We start from the raw sequence: 26,193 nt of genomic DNA on the forward strand, positions 1-26,193 counted from the left end.
ACAATCCGTCTTCACAAATAATGACTACGTATTTCTTTTAAAGGTCAATATATTTCAAACTGTTTTGGAGACAAATTCTCCTTAGGACTCATATCCTTGGCAGGTATGAGTTGAGGTAAGTACATTTAACATCAAGAAGATGAGAGATTCCTATCACCTGTGGACCCTGGCCAAGTTTGGGAGCTTAAAATAGCTTTTGGCAAGTATACAGTAACACAGTGGCCTTATGTAATAAACAGAGAAAAATTAGGCACCAATACATGTGCAACACAGTATTAAGTCTTGAGGCATTCCACAGAAATGTCAATATTCCAGTAACCTGTTTTCTTCATGTTTCTATTTCACCATTTCCCTTCTGAAATTACACAGAGATTACAATTTTCTTCCTTTTTAGCAGTATTACAAATTGTGATTGTTTACTTTTTTACATCACCTCTTTCACATGAACTCTGTTTTCTGTTCCTGAAATTATTTTCTCCTTGGTGGTTTGCTTTAATACTGTCACATAACAAATACATGCTTGTTGTCACAATGCAAGAGAAAGCTTTGTATTTCCGATGTCACTTTGATACATCATGATGTTACAGAACAAAAAAAATCACCGAATCTAACACTTCACAATACTACCAAAGGTAGCACATGACTTATTTAATACATAGCAAACAGAGTTTCTATGTGCCCAGTTTTAGCAAAGTATCAGGACAAAAGAACCATAAATTGTCCTGAATATTAATTTTCTCTAACATGTAGTAAACCATTTTTGGTTTCAAACTGCACAGTTAGACAAATTTATAACCAAGTATGTGCAACAGTAAGTAATGAATCAGCATATAGACATGACTGTATATTGATATGAGAAAACACATTTTAAAAAAGCAACTTTAGTCAATAAAATAAATCTTTGGCCTATGAGAAATCAGCTCCATTCCCCCTATATTTTGTAGAGTTAAGGTTTTACTCCATGTATATATGGCTGTAAGCAAGGCTTTTACCAACATATTTATAGCTGACACCAGATACCTGAACCAGATACCCTTGACCAAAATACAGATAATAAACCTACAAAGGTGTTAACTGAAACTGTGCAACTTTCTGTAAGTTCAGCTACAGAATCGTTAAATTGAAAGCCGTTACGGTATCAATGACAAAAATTAAGAAGCTCCAAATGCACAGGTAATACAGTCAAGGTTTCCAACCTAATTTTAAGGGAAATCATAATTAAAGACATGCAAGTCCTCTCACAACCTTCTCAAACTGGACTGGCCATGAAGAAAGGGAAAAAGAGAACTGGTATTATGTGTAACACTGTACACCATCTTCAGTAGGTCACTGGTCTTTTAAATAATCTCTAGTGAACAAATAAGATTTCAGAAAGTTTTTAGTAGATAATTACACTTCCTGATTTTGTAATTAGTGGAACTACATGTAATTACATAATAATTATGACGGTAATTACGTAATTAAGATGTATAATTATGTAGTAAAAAACATTATGGAAATAAAAGCCATCAACTGTATAAGCACAATACATTTTTAAAAATAAATTCTGTATCATCTGTTTAAAGCTACCATTTTCCTCAAAATATCAAAGTGATTATGAGCCATCACTGGCAAGTTCTAAAATACATTTCTTATGTGACTTAAAAATCATACAGATAATTGTATCTTTTAAAAAATCTCTTTAAAGCCTCAGCTTTACATTATCCTTCTGATGTCTAGGCACATGTATACTGAATGGATTATAGAGAGCTAAACTGTTTATATCTCTATTTCCAATTTCCACTAAAATAGTAATAAAAAAAATTAGCATCGATGACAGAATTCTGGTACCTAAAAGACAGGATTTTGGGTTTTTTTTTGAATACATTGACAAATCCTTGAACTTAAGGGTCTTCGAAAAGGGAAAACATGCTAGTCTTGCACTTTCCATTAGAAAAAAAGAGCTTACTGCTGTGAGAAGCAGTGGTCATTAGAAGAAGCCTTGTCACTTCTGACTTCCATTTAACAACAACAAAACTGCCTCCATCAAAAAACAAACCCAAACTTTATTAATTGATATGAAACCAGAAGTACAAATGTGTAAGAAAAATGTCAGAGTTGCAGATAAAAAAGAAACAGTGAAGAAAAAAGACCTTTAGAAGTATTTTCTGCTTAGAGAAACTCACAAAAGAACTGATAAAGGAGGTAGAAGACATTAGATAGACTACACCATTGCATGGGTTGTAAATACATAGATACATGCCAACTTGTTAAGTAGCAAAAAACCCCCGGAAATGTAAATGAGAAGATACCCTTCACTGAAAAACAGATGTGAGAGTAACGATACACTCAGACTTCACAAAGGTTTTAGGAGGATAAATGAGGGGTATGACATAACCACAGATTACTACAGGATAAGATAAACATCCATTAGGATGTCTTTCAGTTACTTGTCTGTGTGCCTCTACCCTGACTGTAAAAACAATATTAGCAGTTCAGCATTACGCTTCAGAAATTCTGTTGCACTTTGGGAGAATTCAAGTTACCTACTTGAAGAAGTTACCTACTTGAAGAAAGCTGGAGAGAGACTTTACACAAGGACATATAATGACAGGACAAGGGGGAATGCCTTTACGCTGAAAGAGGGTAGATTTAGATATTAGGAAACAATTCTTCATTATGAGGGTGGTGAGACACTGGAGCAGGCTGCCCAGAGAATCTGTGGCTGTCCCATCCCTGGCAGTGTTCAAGGCCAGGCTGGATGGGGCTTTTGGCAACCTGGTCTAGTGGAAGGTGTCCCTGCCCGTGGCAGGCGGGCTTGGAACTTTGTGATCTTTAAGGTCTCTTCCAACCCAAACCATTCTGTGATTCATCCCACCTGCAACACTGCAATATGGAAGGGAAAAAAATCTTCATTAATAAAAATCATTTTATTAGCAGTACAAGCCACAGTAAACGCACTGCTCTCGTGCCACAGATTTTCCAGATTGTGGACATATCATAACTATTTTAACTCATTATTTCCATTTATTTCATTCACAAGCAGAAGAAATAACAATATGTAACTTCGAGAGGTGTCACAAACGGTAAGTCTGCTCTGAGAAAAGGTTATAGAAAGGTACAGTGTAATGGGGTTTACTTAGATTTTGTAAGTTTAACTACAAGACCACATGAGCAGAAATAAAATGGAGAAAAAGTTACACTTACAATGTTAAAAATATCCAACTGGCAACAAGAGAAGGTATGATCATTATGGAAGGATAACTTAAGATTTAAAGACCAGCTAAGTGTCCAGACACTACTTCAAAAGGCTCAACAAACCTATAGTAAACACTTTTCAAAAGGTTTTTACTTTCAGAAAAGTTAGTGAGATTTAAAAATACTCAAGAAATTGTGACTCAAAATTAAAAAAAAAAAAGGTTCAGAAATCTTCTTCTTCAAAACAACACAATAAAGAAAAACAAACAAGTGCTTTTGAAGATATGCTCAAAGATTAAATTCTTGAAAATCATTATTTCACAATCTCTTCAAAACAACATGATTGGAAGACAAAGTACTTGACAGCAAATGTGCAGAAGAGCATTTGTGTGCTTGGATGTAAAGATCACTACGGTGAACTGAAGTCAGCTCAGAGATAGTGTCTGGAGATGTGACACAAACAGAAATGTTTTGTTTATTGAACTGTACTCTCTGGAAAGAGATATGCCAAGTTTCATCTGTTGCCATCTTAAAAATAAATGCGCACACACATATACACATAGTTTATTTATATGACTTCTCCTTATCTTCCCCTGGAAAGTGCATGTAGATAACTAGATCCCCTTATTTACTGCAACAAGTTGTAGCCTGTATATTGATAAAAATGTGGCAAATTGTTCTGATGCCAGAAGTCTCCATTACATTAGTTTCACATTCAATACAATCCTTCCAGCTCCATCTCACACCTGCACTCCTCCCTTTATCTGACTGACTCTCCACACTGATCTCAGACTAGGGATGTCTCCTTGCTTGGTTCCATCCTTTCAACCCTCATTGCAGTTTGTGTGTCTCCTTCAGTCTCACCACCATCAGGAGCACATACACTAAACAACACTGACAAGCAGCTCTGCCAACAGCTCGATTATATCTTCTTTCAAAGAGTTACAAAAAAATTTCCATTAAAAAACCCCAAACCAAGAAAAAAATCACTCCAACCTGCTACTTAGCACACCAAGTTATGACCATACTGGGGAAAAACACCTAACACTGGAATGATAGGATTCACACAAACATTCAGAGCTGAATTTCATTTTTTTATGTCTAGATCTAACAGCCTAGGAGAGTTTAGTTTTTCCCAACATAATTTTGCACTTTAATCATCCACAGAGTAAACTAGGCACTTCTGGTGTTTGCATGGAAGGGTGGAATAAAGCACACACAAAGCTGTGGTCAAAGTGTGAAAATATCCTCTGAATATGTTTTCTGTTTCATAAAACTGCAGTCCATAAGTATACGATCAAACCAATTCTATTTTATTTCCACAAATTGGCATACACTTTAAAGATTTAGGTCTCCCTAACAAACAGTAACATTTAAGCACTGTTCCCAAAGTTGTCTTCCTCTCATCCTTTCTGTCTTTTGCTTATCCATAAAATGGATATGCCTAGACTTTTTGGAATCAAACCGCCACAGGCTCAATAATTGAAAATATTCTGGGAAAGAATATACTGCAGCATCTTTGCATTTTCTGTCCCTGAAATACTTAAATGCCTTGCAAACTTTGTGACCTTCCCTCTCTTTGAAATGGGACAGTGGAAAGGTGGTGGCTTTCAGCCCTATTCTACAGTATGGAACAGAAGAACATCCTATGACCAGGATCCTACTTCCCTAAGAGAAAATGCAGTACCATAAACAACCTCAATGATATTAATGCTTTTACAATAATGCTGCAGTCATTGTGAATAAAGAGACTACAGCATCCTTGTCTTCTATTTGATGCCAGGAGGAGGAACTGAACTAGAGCCATCTATGTGAGGCAGAGCAGTTGTACTGATTTTACATGGGCTCCATTTCTCTTCATTTTTAAAGGTTTTCATTTGACTGTAGAAGCAAAATGAAAACAGTAATATCTTTGAATATTTAACAATACCAATATCTGAATTCAGTAACGATATAAAGCTTACTACACTTTATTTTGATCTCCTGATGACATAGCCATAAAAATACATTGGCTTCCATTTCTGAAGTTAAGGCATACAGAGCGAGTATATTCCTGTATTTAAACATCATGTATTTAAAATCACTAATAGTTTACCTATCCTTTTTCATCCATATGAAAATAACTTTCTACTCCTGCTACTTCTTAGTTCACCTAAGTAGTAATAGCTAATTAAACTCACAACCTAGCTTTGAAAAAACAAGTGTAAGAAGGTGCTGAAAACGTTTTGAGTAAGTTGCTAGTCACAATGGAGCATTTTTTCCTTTCCCAATTAAAAAAATAAGTCAAAACAAACAGCTCTTATGGTATTATTGGTATCTGTAAATTGGGGGCCTTGGCAAAGGGATACTGAAACTTCAATTGTTTTTTGACCCGATACTAACTGTGCAACAGTTCCTAATTTAGAAAGGCAGCAAAGGAATTTTTGAATTTCACTTTGTGCAGTACGACAACTAAGAACCTTGCACTGTATCACAATGTTAACATATTAAACTGTATCATCATAACAAACCGTAAACTTCCAGATGAATGGAAACATCTACTTGAAGGATAAATTCTACTATTAGTAATAGGATTAAAGACCCATAACTATATAATCCAGGTATTTCTGTATGGTATAATTCACAGCTAATTTCTCCAGTCACTGGAATAAGAAAACATCAGGTAGACCAATCAGCTTATTTTTGATTCTTACAGGGAAAAGATTGACCAACAATAATTATAAATGATTCCAGTAGATCACAAATGAAACATGAGTGAATGATGTTGTTACAAATGCTGTAAACACCATATTGGTTTAAATAATCAGAAGCAGCGTCAGCAAAACATGTTAGTCCTTCTGCTGTATTCCGCTGTAGTAAATCTGACCTACTGGAGGGCTATACACAAACAAACAAAACAAAGGAAAAAACCCACCAAAAGAATTCCGCCACAAACATGCAGAGAAGTGGAAAACTCTCCCCCTCTTCCTCCAAAAAAAATTCAGGTTAGTTGTTGAAAGAGGCTTAGAAGATAGCATACGGGTTTTAAATATGGAAAACTCTCTAAGAGAATAGTCTATCTATCACCCACTGTGCACAGAATAAACTTCAGAAAGCAAAATTCATCTTAAGATACAAAGAGCAGCTCTCTACAGTAAGTACAGTGAAGCACCAGAAAAAATTGGTTGTAAAACTTGACAAGTTGTAGAACCTGCACCACCAGAGGATTTTTAAATTTAGCCTATCTTTAAAACGTAGGCTATGGTATTGATCCTCTTGCAGGGAAAGGGAAAACTATGGATGTCTTTTGGAACTCCCACTGATTTTACAATTATTATTTTAGATTCTATTTCAATGAATAGTATGGACCTTCAATATAAACAGTTGAACAAACAAAACCTGTTCCATAATTAAGGTTCTGTATTTTGAAGAGGCAAGTATAGAAAATGCAAATGAACTAGTAGCAAAATCTCAAGCTTCTGAATGAGGAAAAACATTCTTTCAAACTACAGCGGAAAACACGTTTATATCTTGAATCTCTAGCCATTGAAAATTCTTTCTTTTTACAGAAGAGCACTCCAAGATGAATAACACCTAAAGCTGCTATTAAGAACAAACAGAATATACAAGAAAGAAGAACTAGTCTTTAAAAATTCAGGAAAAATGGCAATAAAAGGTAGAACTGACAAAAGTCTGTGCAATTTAGGCTTTGAACAACATCCCAAAACAAAGAAAAAATCCTCCCCAAACCAAAATCAAAACAACAGTGAATAAGTGTTCTAGTCACATAAAAAGTAAAGAGGAGACTGAAAATACCAAAGATGTACAAAACCTACATTAAAATTTGCCATCATTTTTGATAAAAGCAAGGATGCTGATCACAGGTCAATGACAGAATGGCTTGTGAATGATGGCATGGAAACAAATTTTTTCTTGGCTTTCAAGGGAAAATAAACACTAGCTTCATGTTATGAAGGGGAGTTGACTAATTTTTCATTTCAGACATAAAGCAAAATTGGCATATGAAAATTATTTCAATCCTACAGAGTTTTACATCAAGTGTATCAAATTAGGAACATGCATTACTAGAAAACAGAACACTGGCATTTGTAAAGTAAAAAGGTAACTGAAATAGTCATATGCAATTATTCTCAAGTTCTGCATGTATTTTAGAGCAATACAAGATGTCTTCCTCCCAAAAGAGATCTAAAAAATGGGACAGAATTGTAGACTCGTCTAGTTAATTGTAGACTCATCTCTTTGAAGAGAACTGAATTTCAGTGGTAAACTAACAGATCTAACTTATCTGGCCATAACACCCTAACACCTGCTGCGGTACCAAGACTGAAATCACTGGCTGGCTGAAGAATATATAATAACTTTCAAATAGCTAAGAAAAAAAGAAAAATACACCATGCTGAAAGGTGAACTGTCCAAGAGAACAGAAAGTCCTCGCAGAGTTCTTAAAATTCCTTGACAATTACTCTGGGAACTAATTTTATTGAACTTTCTCCACTTAGTGATGAGGGTCCAAGAAACATTTTCCGATTAAGGCAGAAGGTGTGAAATTATGTGAATGCAGACACCACCATACTATTTTTTTTTCAAAGATACTAATTAACCTTGAATAATAAAATTACAAATGAGATTAAGCAGTCTAAAATGAATGAAATCAGGAAAATTAAAGTAAATCGAAATGCCATGAAGTTGAGATAGGAACTCATGATTCTGAAATGATAGGAGGGGAAACACCACCCCCCCCAACCCCTTAACCCTCAAGATTTCTCTCATTACTTAACTACAAGTTAATAATATGAACAGCTATAAACAGGGCACAGGTGACTCCAGAAAGCATCAGCAGAGGTACTTCCAGCAAACAGAGATCCAGTGTACAAGACACTGGATAGATACCATCTAAAATACCATGTAATTTGTAGTTTCTTATCCTCAAAGATTAATTCAACCTAGAAAATACAGCACACAAAAGTGCTAAGAGGAAGGATCATGCATCAGAGACCAATTCTTCCTAAAGAAAGCCAACAGTGTCTCTGCCTTAGTTTAAAACAAAATAGAGATGTTACCACTGTTCCCAAAAGCATAGTAGAGAACATCAAGGAAGGGAAATAAATATTTAGCAAATGGACATTAAAACCGGCCACAAACAAGTCAGAATAGGAAAATTCTAGTGAGTTTTTAGTCATCACAGATCAAGGGTCTGAAACACAACGCACTCCTCTCACAGGGGATGCCTAAATTCATACTTTCTTCTATTTTCTATTTTAGATTACAGTCTCGTAGTTCAGATTTGAAGACTACAAATATGGAGGTCTAGTTTCTAGCACGCACATTGCTATTAAGCTATAGTTAATTAATTAAAATTTTAAACTTACCTTTTTCATCTTCAGTAATCACTTTATCCATTGCATAGTCCACATCAAAAATGTATTGGTAAAAGCAGAGCTGAGTGTACAGGGCCTTTTCAGAATACTGCAATGTAAAAAGATAGCAATTAAAAATCCAACTCAAAAACGCGTCTCTTGCATCCATTTCTAAGTCCACTATCAAAAGGTGAGTCTTCTTAGTTTCTATTTTTTTTCCTAACAGTTTATGTGTTCTGTTCATGTCAGATTTCGGAACTATTATTGTTATTATTATGCTGCAAAATCTCTTTACTACATTGCTACTTTTTATCACAATTTACACCAAGCCTTTTTATATAAATCGTACTAAACTTATAAGTTCTTACAGAAACATAAATTGCATTTATCCATTCTTATAGATACATGTATCACAATGATGCTTTAGCAAAAAAATGCAAGTCGTAAGAATGATGGGACAAAAGAATAACTTTGGTGCTTTAGTATACCACACAATGCAATTATCTCAAAAAAGAAGAACTAATGTATATTTTTGATGAATACAGGCGTTTGGCTGTATTCCCTCCCTTCCCACACACACACAGCTGTGGTTACATGAATAGTGAACATGCCATTCAAATAAGAACAGGTGCATATATACCTTTAGAGCTATGTCATCACCTTGCTCTACACATCTGTGAAGGCTACTGCCTGTTTAGTAATCACACATTTAGTTCAAAAATCTGCAGGTGTGTACATGTGGAATACGATATTCAGTTAAATGCTCTGCATGTCAGGACGTCAAGCCTCTGTGCTATTCCTCTAGTTCAAAAGTACGTGCTGTATGCATTCGTGTCACTGTCGCCATTCTGTGCACTAGCAGATTGCTTGAATAGACACGAGATCCATCTTGCCCACGCTACAAGTTAAACCCTTTCAAGTCAATCTTCGTGAACTCTCGTTCAATAAAACTACATTCCAGCCCCTGCTGTTTAAGATCTCGAAGTTCAAATATTGGCCAACAATGGTTTGAAGAGTTGTGCGTTACAAAAATCCTAGTTAAGAATGAGATGTAGTGTCAATTTGAATACATTTAGTACACATGTCAGTATGTACAAACTCTTGAAGATTTTCCTGATGCACTATAAAACCAATGAAGAATGTGGTTAGACCAACCTGAAACTGTGACTCAGTATACCACAAGGAATGATCCTGAAAATGCAGTGGAAGAGCAGCTGGTAAACTATTTCTACTTATTGGAATTCTGCTTTAACTTAGCTTTTTCACTCTTCTATCCAATCAAGCCATGTTTTGTTACTAAATTCAGCTGATTTTACACTTCCACTGCAATGTTATAAAGTATCTATAACTATTAAGCAACTCATGTTGAGACATTTGACAACTATTACTACTGCTTAGTTATTTTTTATATATCTTAACACTGTACTTTTTTCCACTTCATGTGAACCTATTTTAAAAAAAGACACACAGAAGCTTATTTTACTCCTTATTAGCTATTCTACGATATGCATCATCATTATACTATTATACACCAGTTATTTTTAGTAAATCCTGATTACTGCTTCCTGAAGAAGAAAAAAGGACGACAGCGATTAAGTTATTTGTTTAGTTTTTTAGATTCAGCTGTAATTGCTGGTACACATCTCCCTGACTGCACACATGAAGCAGGTTGAATAGAACACTGAAATTACCTCCTTCATAATAGTTTGTTTTGATAATGTATTGTGTGTAGAGATGATGAGAAACAGTTGCTGTCAATTTGATTAGCCATTATATTTTTATGTTAATTGCCATTATTAGGTCCATTCTGTTTAGTGTCACCATAGAAGCCATACAATGTTAGCATAAATAACAAATTGGAGTAAATTAGGAAGATATATTTTTGCCAATTCATTTTAATTGCCCCTCAGTCCTTCCGTCGGTTAACGCAGCTGTTGACCCATAATAAGCGCTAGGTCAATATAGCTGCTTGTCAATTCAGAAATGCAAAGTGCTGTGTTGCTGGTAATGGATATACAACAACCTTTGCCAGCCAACTGAAGCAAACGAATGACAACCCACACGAAAGAATAAAGCATCAGCTATAGAGTTTAGTGACCTGATATTAGTAGGCAGGCTAATTGAAAGTCACTGCTTAAGTGGATAAAGAAAATACAAAAATCAGTATGTAAAAATGTATACATGCACACATAGACACATATACACACTTTTTTTTTTTTTTTACTGATAATGTGCTAGTATCACCTTCCCTTTAGCTTCCTACCACATCTTACAACTAGTAATTGGTGGAAAACAAAAGGGTTTGAAGATTTTCATGCAAATAAGTATGAATATTATGGCATACTTATGAATCCATGGAAGAGGTACCTCAAATTTAAAAGGACTTTAGGAATTACTTTATATCACCACTTCTTTTATTTCCTTAATTTCTGATAACCTGTAGGTTTAAAAGTGGGAAGCAAGCCCAATTCCTAAAACTTCAAACCCAAGTAGTATTTTACGTTCAATGGTGATTTTTTTCGTGTGTCTGTAAAGAAAACCTGACACCCCTAACATTATGGCAAGAACTTGGACTAAATTTGTATTATCATTTATGCTTAATTTCTTCCCATGAAAGACTGAATGATGAGTACATGAAAAAAACCCTCTATTTTGAAGTTCTTATTTGTTCCATGATGTTTGATTTCTTGATTTCATTAAGAACTGACTTCAGCAGGTAAGTCTGCTTCTTTGACAGCTTCCATTCATAGCAAGAACACATTGTTCTCTCCATGCAACCAAACATTGTTTTTTTTGAAACTGCATTTAAAACAGCAATGAAAAGATGAAGGAACCAAAGGTATATAGTTTGCATTCAGCACAGTTATTCACTCCCTTCACAGAAAAATTAAGCTTCTAATATAAAAATAAGAGAGTAATAAAAATATTCATTGTGATTGGCCAATAAAATATTAAAGAAGTCTAAGTTTAATATGATTGCAGAACTGTTTCCTGTAGCATCAGGAGGCCAACTGTGCATCTCCAACCTGCCTATGTTTTTTATGAACACTGGAAAAGCAAACGTTCATGACTAAGCACAAAACTAGGGTACAAAATGCTCAGTTATGAAAAGCAAATAATCTCGGCCAGCTACCACACATGCCATGGAATGCTCACTGGGGCATACATTAGGAAAGGAGACTTCACAGATGCAAAGCATTTGTATTTCTGGAGTTCCTGCAGGTCAGCTGTGCCTCCACAAGTGCCCAAGTCCACTCTGCTTGACTAGCTTTGTATTTGTCTTGTCCGTACAGCTGCTGATCTTTGAACAAGTCACTGAAGGGTACCACCATCACTTTATCTCACAAATGCCTAAAAACTTAGCTCCAGAGCAAGGCCCCAACTCACTCCACCTCTCACTGGCCCAGCAAACTGTGATGCATTTTTTCCACATAAAAAAAAAATTTCCAATGGGGAATGGCCCCAACCACATCAGTTCCTAACAGTGTAGTCAGTGATGAGGGGATTTCTCCAGAAGCAGCAGACACAGGTTTGCAACCCTTCTGGCAAGAACAGAGAATTGAATTTGGTTTGCTTTATCTTGCACAAAGAGAGGGGTGAAATTGCCAGTATCAATCTTTCCTCCTCTTTCAGAAGTGCCAAAGCTCATCTCCCTGCAAGTAAGGGGACATGGAAAGATTTAACTACTGGTGACCATCTTCCTACACTATACACAGTGCCTGAAGAGAAATTAAGACACACTGTCTCTCACCAGCTTTTCTATTATGGAAGGAAGGTTGGTGGCAGTTGCATTTTGGTGTTGAAATTAGAAGGCTCTCCCTCAGCGCTGGCTGTTTTAGATTACATCTCAAGGAACTTCAGTTGAGATGCTTCATTCTCCTCCATCCTGTTAACAGCGTGCCTGAGTGGCTTAACAGACCAACCTTGAAAACCCATTTAGTAGCTAAGGGCAATGTGGTGATCTAGAGAATCCAGGTAAGAAAGGTCTGAGGAAAGGAAAAAGGCAAAAATAAACAGAAGGAAAAGCTGATGGAAATTCACAACAGCAAGGTAGCAGAAGACTGAAGTAATGATTCTATTTCTGATGTTTTACTTACCTAGATATAGTGCTATTCTATTAAAAACACCTTTTAAGTAAGTATCTTGAAAGTATACATTTGAACAGGCCAGGAAACTAAACACCCTACTTAAGATTGATTTTCTTTGAACTGTTGTGAGTTCCTGTATTAACTGAAGTAAGATGTGATGGTCAGTGCTTTTCAGATTACTCATATTCCTCTACAGTAGGTTGAAGTCTTTTATTTACTCTTTGGCATCTCCCAAATTCCTACACTTCTCTATAGTCCCACCACTCTCATGACCCCTTAAACCTTTTCTGCATTCTCTTTTTTTTCCTGCCCTTCTGCTTTCTTCTGCACTTGACTCTCTTCCATTTCTTCAAGCCCACTCTGTGGTGGTGTTATTTTGTATTCTTTGTCATTTACTGTTTTCCATTGTGTCACCTATGGCTTTATGGATGATGAAGTCAACAAGAAATTAAAAAAACCCACAAAAACCTTCCCCTTCTATTTTGCTAACTCTATTAGACTGCTTTGCAAAGGAGATAATTTCCACAGGCTACAGAACTTATTTGTATTACTTCAATTAATTATAATACAAAACAGTGGCACCACTTCATTAATCAGCTGCTTGAGAGAGTTACTTTTGTGAAAAGCCTTTTTGGTAATTTGATTAGAAAGAACAGTGGCTCTTACTACTGTGATATGATTCAGTATGTCCATCAAACAAATCCTTTAGAACTAGTTCTTAATACTTTAAAAACAGGAAAGAAAGAGGAGGAAATAGAAGTCTCTTGGCAGAAAAATGTGTCTCAGAGACTCTTTTAAGGCTTAGATGTAACAGAGCAAAGCGTACAGGAAATACTTCAGTGCTTTGAGAGGCATTTCCTCCCCTCCCCCCCTTAGAAAGATGCAGTAATTAAAACCTAATTATTATCTTCATTTTAAACAAAACCTAAAGTGAATACCAATTAATAACAACATACTAATGAGCATCTGCTGTGATGAAATTGAATATGAATGTGCTGCAAATTTCGGGTAATTTATTTTTTCGGGGAAGTGCCACTGGTCTCAATCTACTGCTGGAAGATTGTATAGACTGTACACATTTTCCATCATTTCTCATGTGCAGCAATTTCTATTTTCAAAAAAATAAAAAGGGCATAGCTCAGCTTTGTGGATGTTTATACATACAAATGGTATCCACACTACAATGATTGCAAGGCAATAACCTGAAGGGTAAGACCATGTTTTACACGCCTCACATATTCTTTTGTAAAACCAGGGCAGTCACATCGCACCAGGCTCACACAGCCCCTGTCCACCATCAGATTCCGAAGGCGGACACTCCTGCACAAAAGGAGCTCATGAAGTGTGAATTAATGTTAGACTACATACTCATAACACGCATGACCCTTGCCTCATGCCAGTACTGATGTATACTGAAGTTGTCTCCTTGTGCATCACAAAACCTAGTTAAAACACAGTGGTGGTCTGTGTCAAATAGGCTGAAATAAACTGTGCACCTAAAATAAGTACTTCGCATAAAACAAAACAGGTGAAATAAAAGTACATCTAAATTGCAGCTCTTATGCTTTAGCATACAATCAGTTTTTGAAAACTTGCATCCAATTCCATTAAAGACATGACATGGTTGGTCACCATCTTACCTGACAGCAGCATTGGTTATAAATTAAATGGGGAGGCGTAGGGGCGTGTGTGGTTTCCTTCTTAACTCTCCAAACTGTCCATGCCCTCAATCAATATTGGTTTTTTAAGTATTTATGACTCACGGAGTTCATTAATGAAGTAAAATGAAATTGAAGTATGGCAGGATCTGGATATGATCAGTTTTTCCCTAGTGCTTATGTTAACATGGTCTGTTTGATCAAAGAAGAGGTTCTTCCATATACATGCAGGGGTCAGTGGAAAAAACACCTGAACAAACAAAAAAACTCCCAAAAACCACAGCATAAGACTGGACAGTCTTGTACATTAAGTAACTGAAATGACAAGAACTTCTGCTATTTTAAGTCTTGTTTAGCAATTAGTGACACCATTACAGAGGATCTAATTATGAAAACCAACTCTGGACTGCAATGACAGCAAAAGAACAGAAAAGTGGGTGAGGAATTGGGTGAAGAACAGATGATGACACCTGCTGACAAGGGGCGCTGGACTGAATGAAGGGGTTTACAGAATCCCTCCAGGGTGGATCCTCGCAATACTCTTATTAAACATTTTCATTAAGAAACCCTGGAGAAAAAGTAGCTGGCTATTAACAAGATTCAGGAGGCATAAAGATGGCAAAATAGAAAGGGAAGGAAATTTAATCAGCAAAATATTTCTGGCCATAACAAAGCAGCTAAATGAATTCTCTAGAACTGGGAAGTCCCAAGCTGGAATTGTTCTGCTATGGGGGTTCATAAGATGATGCCTCAAGGCACATGGCACAGACACAAGGTGATCAGCAAGTGCCTGCAGACCAGGCAATACTCAACCTATAGAGCTCTGGAGGAAAGGAGTGATGAAGCTGGTGAACCACTAATGGTGGTGGATCACCTCTACTTAAAGCTGGCAGTGTAAGCAAAGACATGAAATAAACCCCGTTCTTCCTTAGAGGTATGTTGTTTTTCAGACAGAAAAGCTGACTGTCACCTGTGCTTAACATCATTCTCTCATTTTAATAATATGTATGCAACCTTCTCTCTTACTCCTGGTCTTATGTGTGCTCTACTGCTCACCTGAGCATGCGGTAAACCAAATTCAACGTGTTAATCCAGCAAAAATACTCACCTCTTTTCTAATCTGGCAGAAAACTAACCCCTCAAATCTAATTACCTCCCTCTGTGGTCAACAGCTGACACAAGGCAAAAGAGCAAACTGCATGATAGCTGATGTGAGTATGCCAGACTAGCTACTACTAGCGAAGGAATATAGTATGTACCCCTGCTTTTAGTTTAGGGTTCAAGCTCTACCTTGCAGCCAGTACTCAAGCAAAGCGGTGAATGCTCCATTCACCACTGGCCTGGTGTTCAAGGCCAGGCTGGATAGGCCTTTGGTGACCTGGTTTAGTGTGAAGTGTCCCTGGCCATGGTAGGGGGGGTGGAACTAGATGATCTTAAGGTCCTTTCCAACCCTAACCATTCTATGATTACATGATCTGAGCAGCAAAGTAAGACTTAGCAGTGATAACACAAGTCTTAACTAAGAAAAAACTCTTTTTTGGGGTGAGGGAATCACTTGCCTCACATCCTCTCCATATACGCGTCACTGTGAAGAGTTCTTTACTCTGAAATTTTCAGCATTGAGGTGTTTATGACTAATTTTTAACATTACTAATATTTAATACAGTTATACAAGAGATAAGCACATAAAACTCGTGACTGAGTCTTGAACAAGAGCAGACACCATCTGCTCTGAGGTACCTTTTTTCTAAGAACATTATAATAGCAACCAATGACTAACTGTACAGAAATTAGCTCTGAAGATGCTATATGCATTTGTGTGCACACGCGTGTATGTATACATGGCTATGCACTGCACATATGTATGTCTGCACACATACATGAACACAGACATTTTAGTAAAAACACAATAGCAAACAATAAATAGAAATCAGAAGTTTTAAAATAAAAACATCAGTAATTTATATAAATATTAAGATTCTCCGAAAAGTTCAGAAACAGCCCTCAAAATGAATAATGTAATGCTCAAATAGCTGGCCTTCATAAGAAACAGGTGGTTAACTCCCATACTAGGAAATGCCATCAAGGTGGTCTCTTTGGTTAGTTATTCCCTGCTAAACAAAACAGGGTTGACTAGTAAGCTGAAGCACTGAAATATTACTGTCTGTATTACTAAACTTTTAACATTTCCTGACTTAAGTTTCGAGCCATGACAGCCAACTATCTAAGACAATGATAGGGTATGGCTCAGGAGATGCTGTGCCTGGACTGTTCATGCTGGCATATGCATATAAACATCTGTAATCTTAGGTTTCTGGTCAAAGGATGCTTGACACTGATACTGACAGTGCAACAGGAGAAAAAGGTAAAAGACTTGGTTTTATCCAAACAATTCAAGACTTTGCATTCTAAATCAGGTGAACGAAATATATTTTAAATTGCAATTTAATCTGTAATCTGCCTCATGGATCCGCAGAGACTCTAGAATATTCATGTTCTCCCTCTGAAAGCAGTATCATTGTATAATTGAGTAATCTGCAGGCTAACTAATCTGGAGCCTGAAGATCCATCATACGCTGACGTACTTTAGGATGGGGATTGTATAAAAATTCTCAAAACTATCACCTACAGCAGAAAGGTTAAGATTTAAGGTTTTTCACATCAAATCAAAGAAATGAACTTTACTGGACAGCTGACCAAAGACAGACATTACTCTGGAACTGGACTTACCCAGCAACACAGAAGCAAAACTACAAAATTGTATCGCCCAAATGCATTGAACATTACTCTGGTGAAGCACCAGCATTATACCAAAATCAACTGTATTTTAAGAGCCTCCGATCAAAAACATTTGCACACTTCAAATAAATTGCAGCTTGAATTAAGCAGCATACAGATATACTCCTAGACCATATCCTTTCCTCTGTGTACAAGACAAATCTAATAAAAAAAAAATTATCCCCCCAATATTTACATTTTTCAGAAAAAAACCCAAGCACTTCTAAAGTCACTCACTCATTTCTGGTTTTCTGAATTACCTGAACCTTGGCAATCTGGGGTAAGTAGTAGTTAACAGAAAAAGCTTGGTGAAGCAAGATTAAAATTGAAAAGCACTTCTGTAAAGCAAAGATGTCATTCTGCTCTAGAGATAAAGTACCATGGCCAAGTGTTCCCCAGGTATTGTAAGTGTTACAGAAGAAGCTAGTACAGCTCCAGAACTCTGTCTCATTCTAGAGAACTGATGGATCTACCCACTGAACAAAGAGCATTTATAGCAGTTAACTATAGGTCATTTTCTTACTTGAAACAGAAAAAATAAGTACACGCATAGGATCTCTCATCACTGAACAGAACTTTTATCTTTTAGGCAATTTCATGTATTTCCATAAAAATTTCTAAAATTGTGATGTTCCTTGTAACAAACAAAAATTGTAAATATCCAGGAAACACCTTACAAAAAGATATGTTACTACAAAAAGATATGTTACTACAATTGAAAGAATCAATTAGGATCCTACAGCTGAAATCTGCATACAAAAACCTGTACTGTTACTCATGGAGAACTGTTCCTCACGAAGAATTCATACCCTATTTCTCAGAACCCACATTTTTCTCAGCTGGAAACCAAATAAATCAAATGGGGCCCAACCAGGAAGAATATATGAAACCACCTTACTAAGAGTAGATTCTTCCTGCAGGGAAAGAATCTGTGTAAGGTAGCTCCTAGACTAGAACCACAATCAACCATGTATCAGCTGCAGTCTTTTTTCATGACAAAGAGAGAGAGGCCATTACTAGAGGCCTGAGGCTACCAGAGGTGTCCTAGAGGAGTCTGTAAGCTGCTTTTTTACCATTTCATGCAATCTTCTGACATGTTCAACAATGCTTGTGTATTACCAAGAATGACCAAAAGGTTACTCCTCATTTGATGAGGTATATTTTGAATCTTCTGTCTGATTGTGAAAATAGATGTGATGTTCAGATGCAGGATGCTACATATAACATGGAAATATATATCTATATGAGAATATATTTATATATTATATATAAAATATTAAAAATATATAGTATATTATGTATCTGTTATATATAATATAATAGAATGGAAAAAGTTGATAGAACAAGTCCCATTTGCCCAATGTAGACTGTAGTAGAGGTAACAAGTTTCAATTTGGAAATAAGATATTTCTCTTTACATAAATTATTTTAATCTAGCTCTGTATTTGCAACCTTTTTATTTACTTTTTTAGAAATGAAATCTTTTCTCACTGATTGATACACTTTACAAACATTTGGCACTTGTAGGCTATCCAGAAGCATATACTATAAAAGTGAAATCTGTGTAAGCAACTTGGCTTATACATATTTATTTAAATTATGATTTGTTAAGAAAAGGGTAATGTTGCTTTCTTTTCTGCAAAATAATTTACTAATATTTCTGAAAGCTTTTTTTAACTGAATCTCGATTATCATTCAGCAAGCACAAGTACAGCATTTAAAAACTGGTTTATGAGTAAATAAACAACACTATAAATAAGCTAGACACAGAAGCAAATAAGCTTATCTAAATATATTTTAGATGTGAAAACAAAACAAAAAAAAGTATCACTTACAGAGAGGGAACTAAACATACTGCTTTGGATTACCATATTTCTGTTTCTCAAGACTTCAGGACTCATTCCTTCAATTCTAGGTTTTCGCAAGAGAGTAAGAAGTTTGAAAAGCTAGATTTCCGCCTTCAACTCCTAGTTTCTCAATTTTTAATTAACTATTCTTTGAGCACAAGCAGGTAAGTAATACGAAGCAAGGAAGATTTCTGCTGCAGAGGACACCATTTTGCGTAAAGCAAATCTGGCATTTCAATTCTAAAGGACTTGGAGTCAATGTTCGTTCTCATTGATCTTGATTATTAATTTTTTTTTAATTAAGACAAAAAGAAAACTAGGTTGAAATTGAAAATGCTTCAGCTACTCGTTATGCTCCCTGAAACACTTTGCTATTGGAAGATCAGAATTGTTACAGATTGACTGCAGTCCTCATCTCTATGGTACCAATAATATAAACAAGCAACTCCTGAAGCTTCTCAGACTATGCAAGATTACTGCTTCAGCTGGAAAAGCATACAGACTTTCAATACAGTTTATTTAATCTGCTTAACTTACTCTGGAGCCAGGATGTACACAGGTGACCCCTCCGTTAAAATAAGATCTTTCTTTCCCCGTTTTGGTTAGATAAACTCCCCAACAGGTTATAGTAGCACCTATGTACCTGTAGCAGAGTATATGATCAGCTTTATCAATGCAAGTCTTGATCTCACATCTCTAAGCAGTGCTCTCAGACTTCGACAGAATGTCTCTCTAATAAATGCTAAAGAAAAGTCATGTTATGCAGATTATGAAGCAAAGGAGAGCATTTTTTCTGTGGGTAGCACCAAAACGTTAAGATCAGTTATGAACAAAGGCAGATCTCAATGACTCACAAGGCAACTTTATCTACTACCCTGGATTGAAATCAATGGCAGCACTTTAGGGACCAGACACAACTCCAGTAACTCATTATACTGCCATCTGCTCCTTCCACAAACAGTCAATATTATGCAGGATTTATCCCCATATGCTTTCCTTTCTGGGCAAAACATGGGTTATTTCAGATTTCTTTCTCCATAAGTCAAAATGAATTCTTGAGCACTGCAAGTGGCACTGGCATCAGTGTGTGCACTAATTTTGATGCATTTTGTTTTTCAATGCCATCTTCTCTACATATACCTCTGGCATTGTCTACCAGTCCAACAGCATTCTGTGACACAGGTTTCACCAGATGATGCGTGTTTAAAACTGATTGTTACTGATGTCAATTTTGGAGATCACTTTGGAAAAACCCCAGAGATTCTGTCCTGCATCCTTCCACTGGCAAGTCCAAAGAGGAAGAGAGAAAAACACCAACCTGAGATTATCCACAAAGAAAAGGAATTAGTCCACTTAAGAACAGGCAAAGATTAAAAACTTTAGGTTTTGATTTTGTCAGCTGCTCTGATGACTGAGGTCAATAGTGTGTGTACATGTCAGGAGAAAAAGTGTGGGTCAAACACCACCCCCACCACTCCCCAGTGAATTTTCATTCAAGAGGTGCTAAATAAAGGTTGGAAAAAAGTACAACAGCCTGAAGGATTATTCTGAAGATTCTCAAAATCTACAATAATTGTTTGAACAAGTTATATCTGAGATACTGGAGCAACTTAGTAACACATGAAAAAGTAAACACACCAATCAAAAAATGATCCTCTAATAACATGATGTGAATGACTTAAATAACCTATTAATTTTCATGGGACACCCCAAAACATGCAACTAAACTGTAATGAATTTAACAGTTGTGACAGAGACAGCTCTATAGCTCATTAATAACTGTAATTTATGTAGTCCTTTTATTGTCATAGTTGATTGTTTCTAGTATGGATGGAAGGGACTATGTGTTATCTTCCACAGGTGGTTCCTATGTAACAGTTAAAAAAAAAGAAAACCAGAAATGTCCATCACCATGATTTACTGTAACTAGACCCTCATAATATGAGCAGTAGAACTTTCTATATGTAGTTCATTAATGTTAATGATTCTGTGTGTAATTATCACAGCTCTGGAAATGATCAACTGGCAACTTGACATGGGGTGGGGATAGAGCACATGAACGAAGCTGCTCTTTTTCCAGTTTCCCTGCTTATTATTTGAATGGTTTCCCCTTGTTTCTCACAAGTGCAAGAAGTCCAAGTTGATTATTATTAACTGGGTTACTGTCACACTAATTAAACTATCAAGTTGTTATTAAAATTCTTCCTGCACTGTCAGTTATCCTAACCTCAGATATTTACATGAAGAGCCAAGAAATAAATTTTAAACAAAACATACGAAGAACGGATACTTCCAAGCAAGGTATCCCCACTAAATGAAAACCGTTTGTCTGCAAACTACTGAAAAAAACCCCAACATTGTATTTTTAAGAATACAGACTGCCTTGAACAATCATCTTCAATGGATTAAATCTTAACGTTTCCACACTGAAAGAGATTGGTAACAATAACTGATTTCTCTAACGGGAAGCCTTCTCAAAGTGGTTATTTTTACATGTAGCTGGAAGAAATACTGGTTTAAATAAAAATAATAGGTTTCTTGCTGCTGGAGAAAAGCAAAAGGTGTTGAACCACAGTAGCAAGCTATGCAGTAATTAGCTATGATTCAAAGAGCTCCTGTTACAAAGTAAGCAAAATGGTAAAATTTTTCATCATGGAGAGTATACTCTGGCAAGTTATGGCTCTGACTGAGATGAGAGAAACCCCGGCCAGCAAAAACTCCGCTGAAACCAAAATGTGAAATGGTACACACTCACAGACGTGACAAAAAGTGATCTTTCCATTGTTCCATTCTCTAGCAGAAAAGAAGCTGTTGCTATTTAAGCATTAGACAAGGACAGAGAAGACCTGTTTTCCACCTGTTTCTGCAGAGAGCTGCATACCATTATGTGAATGTCTAGGGCTTCTGGTAACTTTAACTCCCCTTCTGTAAAGTTAGGGCATCTGCAAACAATGTTGTGTGTTAAAAAATTATTAAAGCAGTGAGGCTCTAAATATTCTAACATCACCTATTCAAGAGAAAAACTTGAGGGGCTAGAACTGAGTGTGCTTTTTTTTGGCCTTTGATGTACAGTTCTATCTGCGCAGAACTATCTGGCTGTATTAGGAGTTTTGAGTGTTCACATTCAACAAGTGAAGAAATTGTAAATTTAACCTTTCAAACCTTACAGCAAACTCTTAAAAATAACACAGACAAAACTGCATACTGCTTCTTTGCCAAAACACTAAGGTTGGGTTATTTCTTTAAAAATTAAATATGTTATTGAAAAAAAAAAATAATTTACCAAATACAATGGAAAAGACACAAAGTAATTTGTTAAGTTCCAAACAGGCAAAGCAACGGGTCTTACAGACAGAAATCTGTAGGAAGCTCAGAAGCAATGTCTAAGTGACAGCAAGCCTCACAGGAAAATCATGCATCTATTTTGCCTCATTTCTAAGTAAATTCTGGAGGGTAAGTTGGAAGAGGAATGCGGTACAGTTATTAATAGTATGAGTACCTCCAAGTACAAGGGATATTTTGTCTCCAGGACAGAAGAAAAGCAGCTGGCTGTGACAGGAAGACATGGAACATGCCTGTGAAAAACCTTCCTTAACAGTGATCTGCTGGTAAGAGCAACATTTTGTTCATTTCACAGTTTTAATAAACTCCTTTTTAAAAGAATGTTCTCACTTTTGTCTCAGAGTAGTGGTCTACTTTTCTTAGAAAGATATTTAACTTCTCTGACGATAGCATCAAAATTTTCCGGAGAAGTTCAACATTATCTGATATGAAACTGGATTAGATGCTTCAAATATTGGACTTGGTGCCCCAAGGGAAGTTAAAATGCGTAGTCAATTAATATAACATTTCCTGTTATGAACTTGAGATGCCTAAATGAGAAGTACAATGATACAAGACAAACCTTCTTATCATAAACAAATAATCCTAAGAGTTACGAATTAAGAAGCCTTACCAGAAATATCTCCCTCCTTTCTAGTGATCAGGCAGAATATATGGGTACTGCAGTATAAAGCTACAAACATTCAAGTTATGCACTCACGCATATTTCAAAGGTGGGAATCCATTTAGCAGACAAATAGAGAAAGAAAAGAATATGGCCTCCAAGTGCAGAAAAGCAAGGAGCTTCCTCTCAAGACTTCCTCCCCTCTTCTGTATGCCAGGAAACAATAGGAAAGAAGGAAACATAATTTCTATCATGGGACAGACAATTCAGAAACTTTTCAGCTACAACTAGTGACATCTGAACTTGAATTTTAGCCAGATGATACTGATCACGGTGCAATCCTTGTAAATACATTTGATCAAACTGGACAGGCCAGATAAAACTGTGGTACTGCTGTCAAAAATCGTACTTTCTATTCAAAGAGGTGAACTTCACCAGATACAACACTCAAAAGGATATACTGTCTACTGAAATTCTAGTCAAAAGGAAAAACTGTAGACTTTGTCCTATATTGCCAGCATTGGCATTAGAATAAGTATCACCACCATTTATAGCTACACACCAATAAAAAGCAGCCCAACCACAAGAGAATGGATGTTATTTTTTCTAGTAACTTTAGAAAATAATTGTAAAGTCTCACTTCTCCTCCTCCTCCTCTAAATAACTTCCTGTGCCTATAACCTCTGCTAATTGAATTTCATCCTCTTCCTGAGGAACCACATTATTTTTCATCACACACCAAATAGATGAAACTGCACAATGTTCTCTGCATTGAGCCTCTTCTTGAATACACAATTTTAGATGCCAGCAAAATCTACCTCATAATATATAAAAGTAAAGAAGCTAGGTTTCAGTAACCAAAAAAAAAGCAGCTAAGCAGATTGCCTGTAGTGATTCGTAGCTTAGAGAAATTCAGAACAGATCCAACAAAACTAAACCATTACTAGGCGTGATGCTGGCTCTTCTTGGAGTAACTTTGCAATGCTTCTTAGGGGATTGATGCTATAGCAAAGACCCACCAGTGAACTTGTGCTACTGCCATCACAGTACTCCAGTACCCTTTGAACAACAGAGGATTAAGAGACACTGGTAATCAGATTTCTCAAAATCTAACAAAATACAAGCAGTTTTGACCATTCCACCCTCAAATGCATCTCCAACACTTCCCCCATTAAAAAAAGTCCCTTGTGTAGACTGTATAAAAAGCCTGTAGGAAGCTAAACATAATAAATCTTACAGTGAACAAAAATCATGTATAATTGAGACATATACTTTGTTAAGCTAGTAAAGTCACATTTCTGGGATTTAAAAGACAGCAAAACCAAAAAAGAAACCTGAAATCTAGGACCAGGGAAAGCACTCATACCTTCATACAAAATGTCAATCATGTAATCTTAAATAAGTAAGAATGGAAAAAAATTACCTTATCCTTTACAGTACCATGCATCACCCCAGTGCCCAAATTACAGTGAAAAAAAAGATGACCAAAGAAGAGGACATTCCATTTGAGCAGAGAAAGAAGAGACTGCCCAGAGGAGCTGCTCAGAGGATTTAGTAAGAGTATTTAGAAAAAGTTATAGGAAAAATGTATCTCTCAAAAGTTTCTGGCCTAGGAAAAATTTGATTTGCTTATTAGCCATCTTTATAAGCTGGACAGGATGACAAAAACATTTAATGAAAAGTTCTTACTGCAAAATACAGTATCAATAATAATTGTTATTATTTTATAATCTTGTAAATTTTCCTTAAAAATATGTTTTTAACATTGTTATTCTTAAATCTTATATAGTTAAAAAGCCTTTCCCAATGCTGCACAGCAAGGCAGCTGATTTCCATCGGTATGGCAACCCTAAATAGAACCCTGCTTCATGTAGAGGCCAGGTCCACAACACATACCAAGGTAGCTACATGTACACCTGAATCAAAAGCTACCAAGGGAATTCTTCAGAAATACTACCACTTGCCTTCTGCTCTCCACAAGGAAACTCTTTAAGATTTTTAATCTTCCTCCAAGAGTCTTGCTAGGAAGGGTACATACATGTCAAGTTCAATACAGCCAAATACAGCCAGCTGGGAAAGTTTAGCATTTCCCTCATTCTTACAGGTTTTTCAAAAGACACATTTTTCTTCATCGTCTTTTCATTACAAGCTTTCATCTTTTGTACACCAAATTTATATATCCCACTCAATTTTATTTTCACTCCACTGTATAAGTCTGCAGTGGAAATTGTCTGTTGAAAGGATGTCATCTTTAATATGTTTCTTCACAAGGCTTCAAGATTATATTATCTACGTTAGGTTATCAATAACTTTCTGTAAGGTGATGCACTAGACTTCTTCAGTCAAGAACCGTCAATTCTCTTGTTAAAGTATACAAATACACAGGAACATTACAAGTTCAAAATTATTTTGGGGGGCAAAACGTTGGGGGAGGTGTGGATTTAAAAGTAAATTTATAGCCAACAATGAATAACTTTGTACATACAGTACAGCTAACCAGAGCAGCTGTCTCAAGCAGAGAATTCATGTTTATCATAGCTAGCTCATTTGGAGCTTCTATGTATTTCTGCAATTGGGATGAGGAATGAGGCTGAATGCTGACTGGAAGACATAAATTAGGTTAGATAACAACCACCTTGTGTGGCAGCCAAACCTCATACTATTTGTTATCCATGCCAATAGACTGTTTTGTTAGGTGAGGATTTTAAAGTGGTTTTCAGCAAAGGGAAGAACACACTAGCCTTCCCATCCTTATCATGCAGTACTCCTCTATATTATGCGCTTGCTGGAACCTCTGAGTTGTCTTAACAGAATCACCCATGCGAAAACCTAGCCAACAGGATCAGAGTATCTATGAACAATAATATAAAAAATCTGAGAAAACTGCAATGTTTTCTTATCTATGTGGAAGTACTTTAAGTATTCTTTACCATTTCTGCTACCTGGGTATTCAAAAGCATGATATTCAACAAATAATGTAGATCGTGAAAGCAGAGTAACAGAATGCATATACGCCTCTTCAAGCACGAACCTTCACTACTTCTGTCAATCCACCCAGCTCACAACAGCAAACTTTCATATTCTACATGGGCTAACCCAGGGAGCAGAAAACCATTTTCCCTAAATATCTCATCACAAGGTATTCAAAAACCTTAAAAGTAGTTGTTGCAGGGTTCTGCAAAGTCTCAAAAGGAGTTTAAGGTTTATGAGACAGGACATTAGTATTTCAGTTTTGTCCAGCACCAGGTGATTGAACGAGATAACCCTTCAGATCAGATTATGCTGAAGGCTTCAGGTAGCACCATAACTATCTCAGCGTAACCTGTTCAAAACCTTTTCACA

At 36.3% G+C, this 26,193-nt stretch overlaps 1 protein-coding gene across 2 annotated transcripts in view; it reads right to left on the reverse strand.

The window, feature by feature from the left end:
* POLA1 (DNA polymerase alpha 1, catalytic subunit) overlaps nt 1–26,193 on the reverse strand; it is a 193,338-nt gene that overhangs the window by 31,330 nt on the left and 135,815 nt on the right. For both annotated transcript variants that reach the window (XM_030476397.1, XM_030476396.1), the window contains exon 36: nt 8,547–8,643. In XM_030476397.1, the coding sequence (XP_030332257.1) occupies nt 8,547–8,643 (97 nt within the window). The remainder of the gene's footprint in view (nt 1–8,546; nt 8,644–26,193) is intronic.

The sequence above is a fragment of the Strigops habroptila genome, chromosome 2, assembly GCF_004027225.2.
Source record: "Strigops habroptila isolate Jane chromosome 2, bStrHab1.2.pri, whole genome shotgun sequence".
In the NCBI taxonomy this organism is placed as follows: Eukaryota; Metazoa; Chordata; class Aves; order Psittaciformes; family Psittacidae; genus Strigops; species Strigops habroptila.